Source organism: Silurus meridionalis, chromosome 12, assembly GCF_014805685.1.
Source record: "Silurus meridionalis isolate SWU-2019-XX chromosome 12, ASM1480568v1, whole genome shotgun sequence".
NCBI lineage: Eukaryota > Metazoa > Chordata > Actinopteri > Siluriformes > Siluridae > Silurus > Silurus meridionalis.
In genome coordinates this window covers 2785709-2799510 of record NC_060895.1, presented here as the reverse complement: position 1 = coordinate 2799510, position 13802 = coordinate 2785709, and the positions used below count along the sequence as shown (strand labels likewise).

Here is a 13802-nt window from a genome sequence, read left to right as displayed (position 1 = left end):
GGACCACCAAAGTGCTGCTGGTGAGGTGTATAAATTGGGAAATAGTGCATGAGAGGTGGGAAGTAATGAAGTACAAATACTTAGTTACTGTACTTAAGTATTTTTCTGGTATCAGTATTGTACTTCACTATTTATTTATTTAGACGTTTTACTTTCACTTATTACATTTTTTACACAAATATCTGTACTTTCTCCTTCCTACATTTTCAAAACAGACTCGAATCTATTTGTTGACATTAAAATATTTTTTCGACATTTTCAGCCCATTGAACTGTTTCTTGCCTTTTTCAATCCCCTGGTGTATCATTTCCAGTCTCTCACACACCACAGACGTAGACTAGTTTATGAAGCTCACAATGAGCAGGTAGAAGGTGAAAAGAAGTCTGGGGTTAACGTGGATGAGACAGAGGGGGTTAGTGATGTAAACATGACTGAGAACAGACACATTCCTGATCACCTCATCATCATCTTTTCTCTGCTTGTGTTCAACATGGTGGATGTTCAGACTGAATACATTCATTAAAGAACAACATTAGATTATTTTATATAAATATGACATGAGGTCCAGTTACCACGTTACCAAGTACATGTCAGAGCCCAAACTTCATTACTTTAACTCGAGTGAAAAAGTGTCTTGAGTCTTGAGGATCTTCAGCTTCTACTGAGTGAAGGATGTGTGGACTTTTACCACCTCTGAAGAACATTACTCTGGATGTGTGTGTGCTTTGTGCTTAGTTTTAAGATACCAAAAGGCCTTTATTGAATCATTAACTAACACATATCCACATATTACACACATGGGGTTTGGAGCACATGACCTGCTTGTAGAAATAAAACGGTATTTCAGATTTGATGAATATATTTTGGAGATAATTCGAAACTCCACCATGTTTTATCCCGCAGTGAAACACGACGTACGTACGTATTCCCCACTTTGGTTTGATGTAATTTACATGGCAGGACCTCTTTAGAAGTCTAGAAGATCATTTAGTGTAAGAATGAACTCTGAAGAGTCTTGAATCTGACTGACTTCTGTTTGGGTTTTCTATTTCTAATCATGTCTTTTTATCTATTATCACACTATCCAACACTGAAGAAACGTTCAAGAGATGTTTATTTAACATCATTTGTTTATTTGATGTTTTCTGAAATCTAGGAAATTTACAAGCACAGCAAAAAATTACAATTTCAAATCCATAGACGTTCTTGCGACCCCGTAGCAACTCTTCCACGACTTGCCGATCTCTGAGCTAATCTACGCCACATAATGTGTATTTGATCATTTTAGCAAATTAGATTCAATATATGAGTCTTAAATTCAATTCATTTAGCATTGTAAGGCAAAAACAGTTTCTTGCGTTGGCCGGGAATCGAACCCGGGTCAACTGCTTGGAAGGCAGCTATGCTCACCACTATACCACCAACGCATGTGGAGAAGCTGAACATAGAAGAGCTTTTTGAAAAGTCCAACATCTGGAGTGGTACATTCCTGAAGAGTGATCACATGACCTGAGAAAACTGTAGCCTTGGATATGTGGCAGAAGTCTGTAATGAATGTGTGTGTGTGTGTGTGTGTGTGTGTGTGTGTGTGTAAACTGGTTTTCTTTGTTGAAAAATCAGGCCTTGCTTTCTCAGCGAAGAAGCACTTTCTGTGACACACCGTGTGTGCGTGTGTGTGTGTGTGTGTATTTTTGTTTCTGATCATAGAAAAAAGATACAGAACATACCCTATACAGCCAAAAGTTTGTGGACACCTGAGCGTAACATCGGTATGCGTTTCTTTGCTGAACATTGCCAGTCCACATTTAGTCCCGATTTGCTCTTATAATGAGCTCCGTTCTTCTAGGAAGATGTTCCACTAGATTTTGTAAAGATTTGTGAGATTTCATTCATTAAAATTAGAAAAGGTTAGAAAAGTCAGGTACTGATGTAGGTGAGGTGAGGAAGCATGGGTTTTAGTTAGCATTTCAGTTCATCCTAAATAGGGTTGGAGATCCTCCACATTTAAAACCCATGTAAAGCATATCTTCACGGAGCAGGATTTGTGCACAGGAGCATTTTCATGTTGAAATTTCTTTAAACGTTTTACATATTTAGGCTCTAGAAGGTTCCTCTGGCGTTTCCTGAGAACGGAATTTGTACTCACAACCTTCTGAGCAAAAGTCCGACATCCTAACCACTGAACGACCACATCCTTTGCAGCTGTCCTACGTTTAGGACATCAAAAGTCCCAGCTGTTCTTTCTATAGTATTATAACTAATTTATATTTATACTCATTTATTTATAGAGACTTGCACAGATGAAAAAAAGACAAACAAAGGAACAGAAACTTTGGTATGATTTTCTCTTGGTTTTCTAAAAGGGATGTTTATTTAACATTTATGGATGGAGTCTCCAGCGTCAAGAGCTTTACATGTTTATATATTTCAAGGACCAAGAAGATCACGCTTGGTGGTGGGTCCTCAGTAACCTGATGGATTGCGGTATTTGTTTTTCTTAATTTCTACAGGAAATAGAAAAAAATGAAGGAGTTGGGAGGGAAGAACTGTTTACAGAGGCTATAATCTACTTTAGATAAATGTTACTTGAACTTTGCCATCGATTATGGTCCAACAGCTTCATTTCATACTCATAACCCAATTCCCATCCAACCCAATGAAGCGAGTAAGTATGTCCTGATTTACTGCGTTTTGTCTCCATCTAGCGGCCGCGTCTGGAAGTGCTCCAAATTCTACTACAGACCCAAAGAGCACTAAGCTATTTAACATATTTTTAAATATGCAGATTTTTCTTACTTTTTAATATTATTTCATAGTTATACATACATTTACGCATCATATCTTGCAACAGGATCTCCAGGAGTTCATATTATAAAACTTTTTCTATGTAAAAACAAAAATACAGTTAACATAAAAAACTATTCTGTTCAAAGTGTAACGAAGCAGTTCGCCATTTTGTGTGTTCGCTTGATAAGAACTACATTTCCCATCTTTCTGTACAGCTCGTTTCCCTAGGTAACCGTTCATGTTTGGTACACAGGTTGCTCTCCGGTGGTTAGTTTGTATAGAAGGTTGTTTAGTGTTTAAAGACAATATACATTTTGAAATATATCATAAAAATAATTTTGGCGTTAAAATGTATATATTTGTGTTTTATTTAATGAGTTTAGATTAACGACATGTTCAGGGCTCCTGTGGACTTCTCTTTTAAAGATCTGTGCTCAGTAGAAGGTGCGTGAACAAAAACAATGTACCGAAAAACATTTTAATTAGTGTTTGTAGTAAACGTTTTTAAAGCATTATACGAAATTAGGTGTATTTATGTAGGGGAAAAGACCAACTTAAATTACTGGGAAAGTGCCGTGTGCTCTGATTGGTCCGGGTAGTCACGTGATTGACTGGGATGACGTGTAGTCCGGAAGTGAATTGTATATTTAAGAGTTATAGTATTTAGAATGTAAAGACCGTTTAATGCGAAGTATGTCATCTTTTGAAGGCACGTGAAATAAATAATAATTAAAATAATTATATAAATACAATTTATTGAGCGTTTGTTTTGGATCGCTTTCGCTTTTGTTTTGCACGTGCGTTGGTGGTATAGTGGTGAGCATAGCTGCCTTCCAAGCAGTTGACCCGGGTTCGATTCCCGGCCAACGCAAGAAACTTTTGCTTTACTATTCTACATTTATTTAGTTTAAACACTTATATACCAATCATAACTTTAACACCACTGTTATGTTGCTCCCCCTTTTGCTGCTAAAACAGTTCTGACCTGTCGATCATCAACAGCACGAACTTCAGCGTATGTTTGATCAGACCACCTGGCCCAGCCTTCGCTCCACACATGCATCAACAAGCCCATGACCCTGTCACCGGTTCACCACTGTTCCTTCCTTGGACCACATTTGAAAGATACTGGACACAGCAGACCAGGAACATCCCACAAGAGCTGCAGTTTTGGTCGTCTAGACACCACAATATGGCCCTTATCTCTTGAATTGATGGAATATTGGCTGAAAACACTCAGATAACTGAGTAAAAAAAATATATAGAATTTATTTCTTACAAATGGAAAATAAAATGCATATTGATCGAATACTCTCCTTTCTGTCAAGGGTGTAGACGAGAAGCTATGGAGCTAGATATCTTTTTATTATCTGGTATAGAATGCATCATGAACCTCAGATGAGCGAATGTACATGCCTTTAAAACAGAGTATTTATTGATCCAAGTAAATCTGAATCCAAAAGCAGGCAGAAGTCATGCAAACAGGATCGAAGTGGCGAAACAGGTATTAAACAAGTAAACACCAAGATGAGCTATAAGGTTTGGAGAGTCACTGGAGCAGATCAGTACCTTGGAGATGCAGGTTTGCATTTGTAAGGCCACAGTGGTTTTCGGGATTTGGAGTAAAGTAATCCGACATGTTTAATATTTTATACCACATTATACAACTTGATGCCGATGTATGAATGTGTGTGTCAGATGTTCTTGCAGAAGAGCCCAACAAGGGAATGCGTGTACCTTGGAGAACCTCAGAGGGAAAGTTTGCTAGCCAGGCACTCCGTCTGAACAACAACCTTTTAACCGACACGACCGGACTCATGGAGACGCTGTCTGCTTTATTCGTCGAGCCGAAAAGACTCGCCTGGCTCGACCTGTCCTTCAACAAGATCACACACATTCACCCGGTACATATACACAGATTTACCCATGTCAAAGGAAACAAGAGTTCTCTTAAATCAGTAAGAGCATCAACACCCTGTGTTTGGTTTTCTCAGGTCCTTACTGAGCTGGCGGAGTTGCGCGTTTTGTATCTACATGGCAACTCGATGTGCAGTTTCTCTGAGGTGGACAAGCTCGGGGCATTGCCGCTCCTGCACACCATCACACTTCACGGAAACAGCATCGAGACGGAGCAGGGTTACAGGTGAAGGTCATACTGCCTAATCTGTAGCATGTAGGTTAAAACTTTCCGATATTTATTGATTGTTCACTTCATTTATTAGAAACTACGTGATCACCGCCCTGCCTCATCTGAAGATGATGGACTTCAGCGTCATCACCAAACAGGACCGAATCATGGCCTCCATCTGGCACAGGCCCCCAAGGAACCGCAAACCCACCAATCGCAGCGCAGAAAACATTTCGAAGAAGTAATTTGCAATTACATTCCAAGGCACGTGGACACCTGACCATCACATCTGTATGTGGTCCAGGATGCTTTTGAGTCTGGTTCTTTTGAAGTTTTCTTCCTCATGTCATCTAAGGGAGTTTTTTATTTTTTACTGCTCTTCAGGGACAAATATACACCATTCACCTTCACTCTTAAATTCTGTAAAGCTGCTTTGAGACAATGTCTGTTGTGAAAAGCGCAATAGAAATAAACTTGACTTGATTTTTGACTTGACTTGGTTCTACTGCAAAACCGTCGCCCCAATGTTGGAATCGGTACAGAATGTCTTTTATTGTAGCATTAAGATTTTCCGAGTTCCATGATGACACTGTATAAATGTTAGAGTAGAAGTGCTCCAGTGACCTCCAAAAAAAAAGACATGAACTCAACCCTGTTGAACACCTTTGGGACGAATTCAAATCCAATCCAATCCAATTACATTTTATTTGTCATTTACAAAATGTAATGCTTTTTTATGACTGTCTAATACCGAAGAATGTTCAAGAAATAAATATATAAATAGAACATCAAATGCAAAAAAAAAAAATACAATGAAATAAGAAATACAAAGTATAAAAGTATAAAATATTAGTATTAAAAAAAAATCACAAAGTATTATAGAAAATAAATATTAATATTAGATATCAAATAGTATAAAAAATTAATAAAAATAAACAACAGGAACACCAACTGCACCCTCCGGCCTCTTCACCTCACCTACACCACTACATGATCACACTAACACTCAAAACTGAATGATCACAGATCTCCACAGCTACACCCCAAAATCTATTGGAGCATCTTTCCAGAAGAGTGGAGTTTATTATAACAGCAACAAGTAATTCATTCAAATAAATAGATCATTGTTAGTTATAGTTAATAATTAAATAATTACACATGACTGAGGCATCCTGAGGTTGCTCCTGCTCCAGTCACGTCCCACCTCATGAAGATTATCGACCATTAAAGAAGTAGATGGCAACCCCGCAAACATCCCGAACCATCTAGAGACGTACCAGCGCCATCTTGACTCCACCTCATTTAGCGTTTGGACATTAGACCTTTTTAAGTGTTTAAAGGCTCTAGCATGGCTCTGGTGTTGGATTTATGATGATCTCAAATGTTGAGCTATTTTATGAGTTGCTCAGTAGCTTCTAGTTCTATAACATCAAATGACTGTATAAGACTGTAGAAAGAACATTACTCATAATCACACACTCCAGTGCTCATGTTAGTTCTCACTCTCCAGTGTTCTGTATTGTTTAAAGATTTATGATCAAACTCTTGATGTCACCCAAATGAGGATGGGTTCCCTTTGAGTCTGGTTCCTCTCAGGGTTTCTTCCTCATAACACCTAAGGGAGTTTTTCCTTGCCACGGTCACCACGGCTGCTCATCAGGGATTAATACACATCGTTCACCTTCACTGTTGATTTCTGTAAAGCTGCTTTGAGTCAATGTCTGTTGTGAAAAGCAATAGAAATAAACTTGACTTGATTTTTGACTTGACTTGGTTCTACTGCAAAACCGTCGCCCCAATGTTGGAATCGGTACAGAATGTCTTTTATTGTAGCATTAAGATTTTCCGAGTTCCATGATGACACTGTATAAATGTTAGAGTAGAAGTGCTCCAGTGACCTCCAAAAAAAAAGACATGAACTCAACCCTGTTGAACACCTTTGGGACGAATTCAAATCCAATCCAATCCAATTACATTTTATTTGTCATTTACAAAATGTTATGCTTTTTTATGACTGTCTAATACCGAAGAATGTTCAAGAAATAAATATATAAATAGAACATCAAATGCAAAAAAAAAAAAAATACAATGAAATAAGAAATACAAAGTATAAAAGTATAAAATATTAGTATTAAAAAAAAAATCACAAAGTATTATAGAAAATAAATATTAATATTAGATATCAAATAGTATAAAAAATGAATAAAAATAAACAACAGGAACACCAACTGCACCCTCCGGCCTCTTCACCTCACCTACACCACTACATGATCACACTAACACTCAAAACTGAATGATCACAGATCTCACAGCTACACCCCAAAATCTATTGGAGCATCTTCCCAGAAGAGTGGAGTTTATTATAACAGCAACAAGTAATTCATTCAAATAAATAGATAATTGTTAGTTATAGTTAATAATTAAATAATTACACATGACTGAGGCATCCTGAGGTTGCTCCTGCTCCAGTCACGTCCCACCTCATGAAGATTATCGACCATTAAAGAAGTAGATGGCAACCCCGCAAACATCCCGAACCATCTAGAGACGTACCAGCGCCATCTTGACTCCACCTCATTTAGCGTTTGGACATTAGACCTTTTTAAGTGTTTAAAGGCTCTGGCATGGCTCTGGTGTTGGATTTATGATGATCTCAAATGTTGAGCTATTTTATGAGTTGCTCAGTAGCTTCTAGTTCTATAACATTAAATGACTGTATAAGACTGTAGAAAGAACATTACTCATAATCACACACTCCAGTGCTCATGTTAGTTCTCACTCTCCAGTGTTCTGTATTGTTTAAAGATTTATGATCAAACTCTTGATGTCACCCAAATGAGGATGGGTTCCCCTTTTGAGTCTGGTTCCTCTCAGGGTTTCTTCCTCATAACACCTAAGGGAGTTTTTCCTTGCCACGGTCACCACGGCTGCTCATCAGGGATTAATACACATCGTTCACCTTCACTGTTGATTTCTGTAAAGCTGCTTTGAGTCAATGTCTGTTGTGAAAAGCGCAATAGAAATAAACTTGACTCGACTTGACTGTTACCACAAAGTCGGAAGCACACAATTGTACAGGATGTCTTTGGATGTGGTAGCATGACATTTTTCCTTCACTTAAACTTGGAAACCCGAACCTGTTCCAGCATCGCAATGTCCCTGTGCAGAAAGACAGCTGCATGAAGATGCTTTACATGGTTTCAAGTGGAAGCTATAAAGCTTAGACCTCAAACCTAATGAACACCTTTTGGACGGATTAGAGAACCATATAACACTATTGCATTCACAAATCCAGACAGCCACACTCGAAAATCTAGTGGAACATCTTCTCAGAAGAGGTTATTATAAGAGCAAAAGGGGACTCGATGTGGAATTGGATGTTCAACTCAGTGAGTAATTATTAGTTTGAAAATATTGCGTCAAAAGAATCAGGACACCAGACTTTTCCAGCCATATGCGCTCCTCAAAGTGATACCACAAGTTTGGAGGCACACATTTTATATAGGACGTATAGAAGACCCAAATCTGTTCAAGCACGACAATGCCCATGAAGATATGCTTCATATGGGTTGGAAGATGTGGAAGAGCTCCTGCTATAGAGCTCTGACCTTAACTCTATTGACCTACACAAATTTGTACATCACCCAGGCCTCTTCACCTCACCTTCATCAGTACCTGGATTTACTAACACCCTTGTGGATGAATGGGATCTCACAAAAATCTAGCGGAACATCTTCCCAGAAGAGTGGAGGCTAGTATAAGAGCCAATCAGTGTGGAATTGGATGTTCAAAAGTTCACGAGTGTGGAGTCCATAAACTTCTGGCTGTATAGTGTAAATGACAGAGTAAGAACAGGAGCTTTGAGGATGGATTTGGACTGTAGTTAATGGACATTTGGTTCAACCCAGATGAGGATGAGGTTCCCTCTTGAGTCTGGTTCCTCTCAAGGTTCCTTCCTTATGCCGTCTCGGGGAGTTTTTCCTTCACCGCAGTCTCCACCGACATGTTCATCAGGGACAAACTTACACTTATAAAGAACATGTACATTTTTTATCATCACATTTTCTGTGTAAATCTGCTTTGAGACAATGTTCGTTGTTAAAAGCGCAACACAAATAAAAATGAATTGAATTGTATGTTGTTTTTATTTAGTTTTTCAGAAAATGAATCTGTATTTGTGATTAAAACATTCTGAAGTCAAATAAAAGGTATATGATTTTCTTTGAACCTTTTTTTTATTATTATTTTTTTAGCACTTCTGCAACCGACTTCGCTCCATAACCGGAAGTAGTTCCCATTTCCGGAAATCGCTATAATGGCGGAAGTCGTCACGTTGTTGCCTTGTGTTCGCAGAAAGGTGTCATGTGACACTCCTTAACGCGAGAAGGAACCCTGGAGAAGACGCGGAACACTTCGGAGTTTTTCTCTAAATATATTTAATTGTTGAGGGTTTGAGTTCCCTCGTGTATCAGAGCGCAGAGGGAGACACCGGAAGTGTGAGTGGGCTCGAGCTGCGATGGGGTGCTGTTACAGCAGCGAGAGCGAAACAACCGAACAGGTAAATGTTTGTTAGCATGTTAGCGGGATAAACCCAAAATCTACACAAGTATCCGTTTATAGAGGAAATACTTATTAAAATATTGGTGTGTACAAATAAATGTAAACATATCCTCATGCTTCGACGACTGTCATCCTTTAAATATGGGGTTCGACTGACTTTTCTTTGGGGTTCATCAGTTTGTGGTTTAAAAAGCAAAGATAAATATAATATACACTTAATTTTTTGTAAGAAGAGAAGATTGTCAGATAATGTTTGCATAATTGTATATTTCTAATGTATGCAAAAATATAGTTATATGTATTCAAATGCTTAGTGTGCACGAAGTTGGTTTCTGCGCATGTGCAAATCCTGATCTCTAAATCTACACACATATACACAGTGATTGATCAATCAGTGACTCATCTTCAGTCAGAATTCAGTCTAATGCACTAAATGTTTGCAGGTACCATCCCTAATCCCCTCCTGCTTCTCTTTCACTGGGTCAAAGTCAGGCTAAAGATAGAACCGCCCCAATACCTTGTCACTGATCCAAACACAGCTGTAGTGGGTCTGTTTGGTCAGAAGGTTGAGTAAATCTGTCATCGTTACAGCCGAAATGTAGAAATGGTGTTGGAGTGGCACGTCATGAACATTGCTTTAGTTTCTATGCAGCAGTTGTAATGGTATGAAGATTTCCTTTCACCAGATGCACTTTATTTTCAGTGCAAAATCGCAAACAGCTTTACGCCGTCTCAGCATCTGGATTGTTAGTTTCTCCACACATCCAGCTGGAAAACTTTGGAGATTCTTTACGATTCGGTTCATCCCAGAGCAGTTCAATAAGATTTCGGTGCGGTGACCGGGCAGGCTGTTCCATAAAGGATGTCGCTCCTGTTCTCTCTCTCTTGAAGTAACGCTTTTTAGAGCTACGCTTCGGCTCGTTGTCTTGTTTTAATGAAGTACAGAATGGTACTTCATTACAAATGTCCCATTTGGACTCCACAGGATTTTCTTCTTCACACTGCTTGTTTTATGTTCTTGCTTTTTTTTTTTTTTTTTTTTTTTTTTTTAAACCAAGTTTGTTACATAGAAACAAAAGGAACAGACAAAGCCACTATAACGAGGCTTTGTGGACACACTAAAGGACAGTCACAGGAGCGTGAGTCACGTTAAACCACGCTGTCGAGACCAGACTCCCGAAATGAGTGCGCCGTCTCAAGAGCTGTGTGTGTTCTAGGACACAGCGGTCGGTTGCCAGTCTGTTTTGGAGTCTGTGTCCTAAATTCTAGTCTTTAATCGGTCAAGATTGAGAAGTATTTGACTTGGGGAGAGAAGGTGGCGTTTGGGACACAGCCGAGCTCAGCAGGCAGGATGGACAGATTTTCAGAGACGGTCTTGTTTGTGTGGACTGGGATATCGCACTCTTTCTTGAAGCAGGGTGTGAGGTTGTGTTTCCAACACCGGTATTGTAGAACAGTATGCTGATTTTGTAGCAGTGACGCACACAATAAGGGGGAAAAATTACACATGATTAAATACTTGCAGCCACGTCCAGCTTCCAGCTTTCTGTTGCAGTAGGGGTTGACCTTGGCTGAATTATTTTATTTTATTTTTTATATTTTTTTTTCTCCCACAGGAGAGAGACGAGCGCAAGCCGCTGATTCCGCACCCGAACCCAGACAGCAAACCGCCGAACGGGACGGAGCGGAACCCGGCCAACATCTCGTCCACCCGTACAGACGAGCAGGCCCTACTGTCCATCATCAACAAGACAGCGCAGTGAGAAAAACACACACACACACACACACACACACACACACATTGTGCTGATGTAAGGATATCAGTGTCACAGGGAAATATAAACTGATTTTGTTTTTCTGTAAGGAACATCATCGATGTATCAGCTGCAGACTCGCAGGGAATGGAGCAACATGAGTACATGGACAAAGCCAGACAATACAGGTGTGTGTGTGTGTGTGTGTGTGTTGGGGACAAATCTATGCACAAGACAGGGAAAAAAAACCACAATCATGACTACATGACTGCTTGTCAAGCCCTGCCTCAACGTCGTTGCACTTGTAGTTATTTCCCTCTGTGTGTGTGTGTGTGTGTGTGTGTGTGTGTGTGTGTGTGTTTCAGCACGAAGCTGGCAGTGTTAAGTGGTACTCTGAGTCAGAAGAAGCCGCCTCCTCTTCCCTCACTCACTTCACAGCCTCACCAAGTGCTTGCCAGTGAACTAGTGCCCTACTCTGACATCCAGCAGGTACACACACACACACACACACACACACACACACACACACACACATACACATACACATACACAGATGCATGTTAAATGTACAGAGTGTTGATCTGGCTCTTTTATCTCTGTGTTTGGCAGGTGTGTAAGGTGGCCGCGTACGCCTACAGCGCCATCTCACAGATCAAGGTGGACGCCAAAGAAGAGCTGGTGGTGCAGTTTGCTATCCCATGATCCATTTCTGTCAGTCTCTTTTCTGCCCAATGCACCCCCCCCTCCCCCTTCCTTGTCCTAACTAATCAGAGCGGGATGATAAGCTCCGCCTCTCGCTTATCCTCCTGTCCTAACGCTGTTTTCATCCTAAACGTCGTTTCGGTTCATTGATCAAGCAAACAACTCGCGCTGAAGGTAAATGGTGGAAATCAATAATTTTTTTTTGCTTTTCCTTCCTGATAAGGTTTCAGCGACTCTTCACTTCGTCAGGGTTTCAGCCAATCATGCACATGGACGATTGATACTATTTTGTGCACGAAGTCTAAATGTTGAAGGGAAAAAAAAAAAACAAGGCAGTGGGTTTGTTTCGCCCGGTTGTTTGTGACTTGCGCATATAAAAGCCTGGAACTTATAAGTATTACCTCATCCAATCAGATGCATCATTTTTACCCCCTTAATACCCCCTCCTCATACCCACACACACCCAGATATCCCGGTGTCTTTTCAATCACGTGGATTTTGGGGAAAAGTACAAGTCAACTCTTCTCGATTAACCTTTAATTAACCCGTGTGTGTGTGTGTGTGTGTGTGTGTGTGTGTGTGTGTGTGTTCGTGTTCGGTTGCATTTAACAACTCCACCACAGTTCGGCTAGCACATTTCCGGACATCATTAGCATAGTCGAATAGCTCATGAATATCCACGACTCCGACCCGATGGACAAAAGGGGGCGCGGTTTACTAATGAATATTCACGCTCGCATGACGCTGCGCAATAAATACGTTACGTTTCCAAATCATTGAACTGAAGCAACGGCGGGCACGAGGTCTCATTTATGAATATTAATGAGCTCCACTGGAAGATTTGATTGCATTTTTTATTTTGTTCATTAACATATTTGTAAAGGGTTTAAAAGCAGAGGCGGAGTCTTGTCTCTGGAAATTTATTTGCTGCAGTTTTATTTTTATTTCATTTTATTATTATTTTTTTTTCCAGACCTTCTAATGAGTGTTTGCCAATTTCCTGAAATGTTTCAGGAGCTACTGATATGTTTGTAAATGTTTTTGTGAATAAATGATTTGAAATCCGATGAACAGAGAGGAGTTTACAGAAAAGAGAGAGAGAGAGAATGAAGTGGGCGGGGCCGAACTTGGCTTTATAAAATTGTATATGATTTTCGGCATGTATGTAACATACTGTAACATGCATACAGTGTGTGTATGTGTGTGTGTGTGTGTGTGTGTGCGTGTGCGTGTGCGCGAGGAGTATTGTGCTTGACACAACCTCAGTAACCGACGTTTTTATCCAGAGTTGTGAAAGCACTTTTACCCTTTTTGCCTGATCAGTCAGCACGTGCCAATAATCCATTCTATCACTTTATAAACGTTTTTAATCACCATTTACAAAATATCAGTCATTTAGGTGTTAAATATCACGTAATATATTTATACAATCGATTATTGGCACATGCGTAATTCCCATCTGACTGTCGGACCTCTTTTCCATAATCACCTGTTTGTAATTATTTATTTTCCCCCCTTTCTTTTAACGTATTTATGTGGGCTCACACGTGTGTGTGTGTGTGTGTGTGTGTGTGTGTGTGTGTGTGTGTGTGTGTATATAAACTTTCACCATGTCACAAAAGGGACTGAACACGCTGTAGCAGTTGTTTTTGTTATTTTGCTTTATGGCCCTTTTGTTCTGTTTGCGCACGGCGATCGTGTTTTTGTTTTGTTTTTTCCCCTTTAGCTTAGAACCAAATAGTTTGATTTAAACACTGTTAATACCTGCATATAGTTTTTTTTTCTTCTGTTGAAAGAAATGAAGCATTAAAGACTTGTATAAAGAAACGCCTGATGTTCCGTCTTTCGTAACGCGTCACGCTTGCGTAATC

The 13802-nt window shown here is 39.7% G+C and overlaps 2 protein-coding genes and 2 non-coding genes across 12 annotated transcripts; 3 read left to right on the top strand and 1 right to left on the bottom strand.

Annotated features, from left to right (window-relative positions):
- Positions 1-1355: 1355 nt before the first annotated feature.
- trnag-ucc lies at positions 1356-1427 on the bottom strand. The gene has a single exon. It is a non-coding gene; the product is annotated as a tRNA-Gly (tRNA).
- A 1558-nt stretch (positions 1428-2985) lies between these two features.
- lrrc51 (leucine rich repeat containing 51) lies at positions 2986-5301 on the top strand. 9 transcript variants are annotated; one of them, XM_046863115.1, is made up of 6 exons: positions 3002-3015; positions 3171-3231; positions 3766-4369; positions 4486-4691; positions 4782-4930; positions 5010-5301. In XM_046863115.1, exons 3-6 carry the CDS (start codon positions 4315-4317, stop codon positions 5158-5160), a joined length of 561 nt encoding a protein of 186 aa, XP_046719071.1. In that variant the 5' UTR covers positions 3002-3015; positions 3171-3231; positions 3766-4314; the 3' UTR covers positions 5161-5301. The 9 variants fall into 9 exon arrangements, with proteins under 9 accessions (XP_046719076.1, XP_046719074.1, XP_046719071.1 ...); XM_046863122.1 differs by having other exon boundaries at positions 3014-3071; positions 3766-4035; XM_046863113.1 differs by having other exon boundaries at positions 3014-3071.
- Positions 3587-3658, top strand: trnag-ucc. Its single transcript has one exon. It is a non-coding gene; the product is annotated as a tRNA-Gly (tRNA).
- A 3921-nt stretch (positions 5302-9222) lies between the features above and the next one.
- lamtor1 (late endosomal/lysosomal adaptor, MAPK and MTOR activator 1) lies at positions 9223-13758 on the top strand. The gene is made up of 5 exons (XM_046862859.1): positions 9223-9473; positions 11092-11234; positions 11340-11417; positions 11595-11718; positions 11839-13758. Exons 1-5 carry the CDS (start codon positions 9432-9434, stop codon positions 11929-11931), a joined length of 480 nt encoding a protein of 159 aa, XP_046718815.1. The 5' UTR covers positions 9223-9431; the 3' UTR covers positions 11932-13758.
- The last annotated feature ends 44 nt before the right edge of the window (positions 13759-13802 follow it).

Excerpts from the sequence above, each read along its gene's own strand:
- lrrc51 (XM_046863115.1), top strand. The coding sequence starts at position 4,315 with ATGAGCTATAAGGTTTGGAGAGTCACTGGAGCAGATCAGTACCTTGGA. Across the intron at positions 4,692-4,781 it reads AGATCACACACATTCACCCG|GTCCTTACTGAGCTGGCGGA; the intron begins GTACATATACAC and ends TGGTTTTCTCAG. Across the intron at positions 4,931-5,009 it reads GAGACGGAGCAGGGTTACAG|AAACTACGTGATCACCGCCC; the intron begins GTGAAGGTCATA and ends TTCATTTATTAG.
- lamtor1 (XM_046862859.1), top strand. The coding sequence starts at position 9,432 with ATGGGGTGCTGTTACAGCAGCGAGAGCGAAACAACCGAACAG. Across the intron at positions 11,418-11,594 it reads GACAAAGCCAGACAATACAG|CACGAAGCTGGCAGTGTTAA; the intron begins GTGTGTGTGTGT and ends TGTGTGTTTCAG. Across the intron at positions 11,719-11,838 it reads CCTACTCTGACATCCAGCAG|GTGTGTAAGGTGGCCGCGTA; the intron begins GTACACACACAC and ends TGTGTTTGGCAG.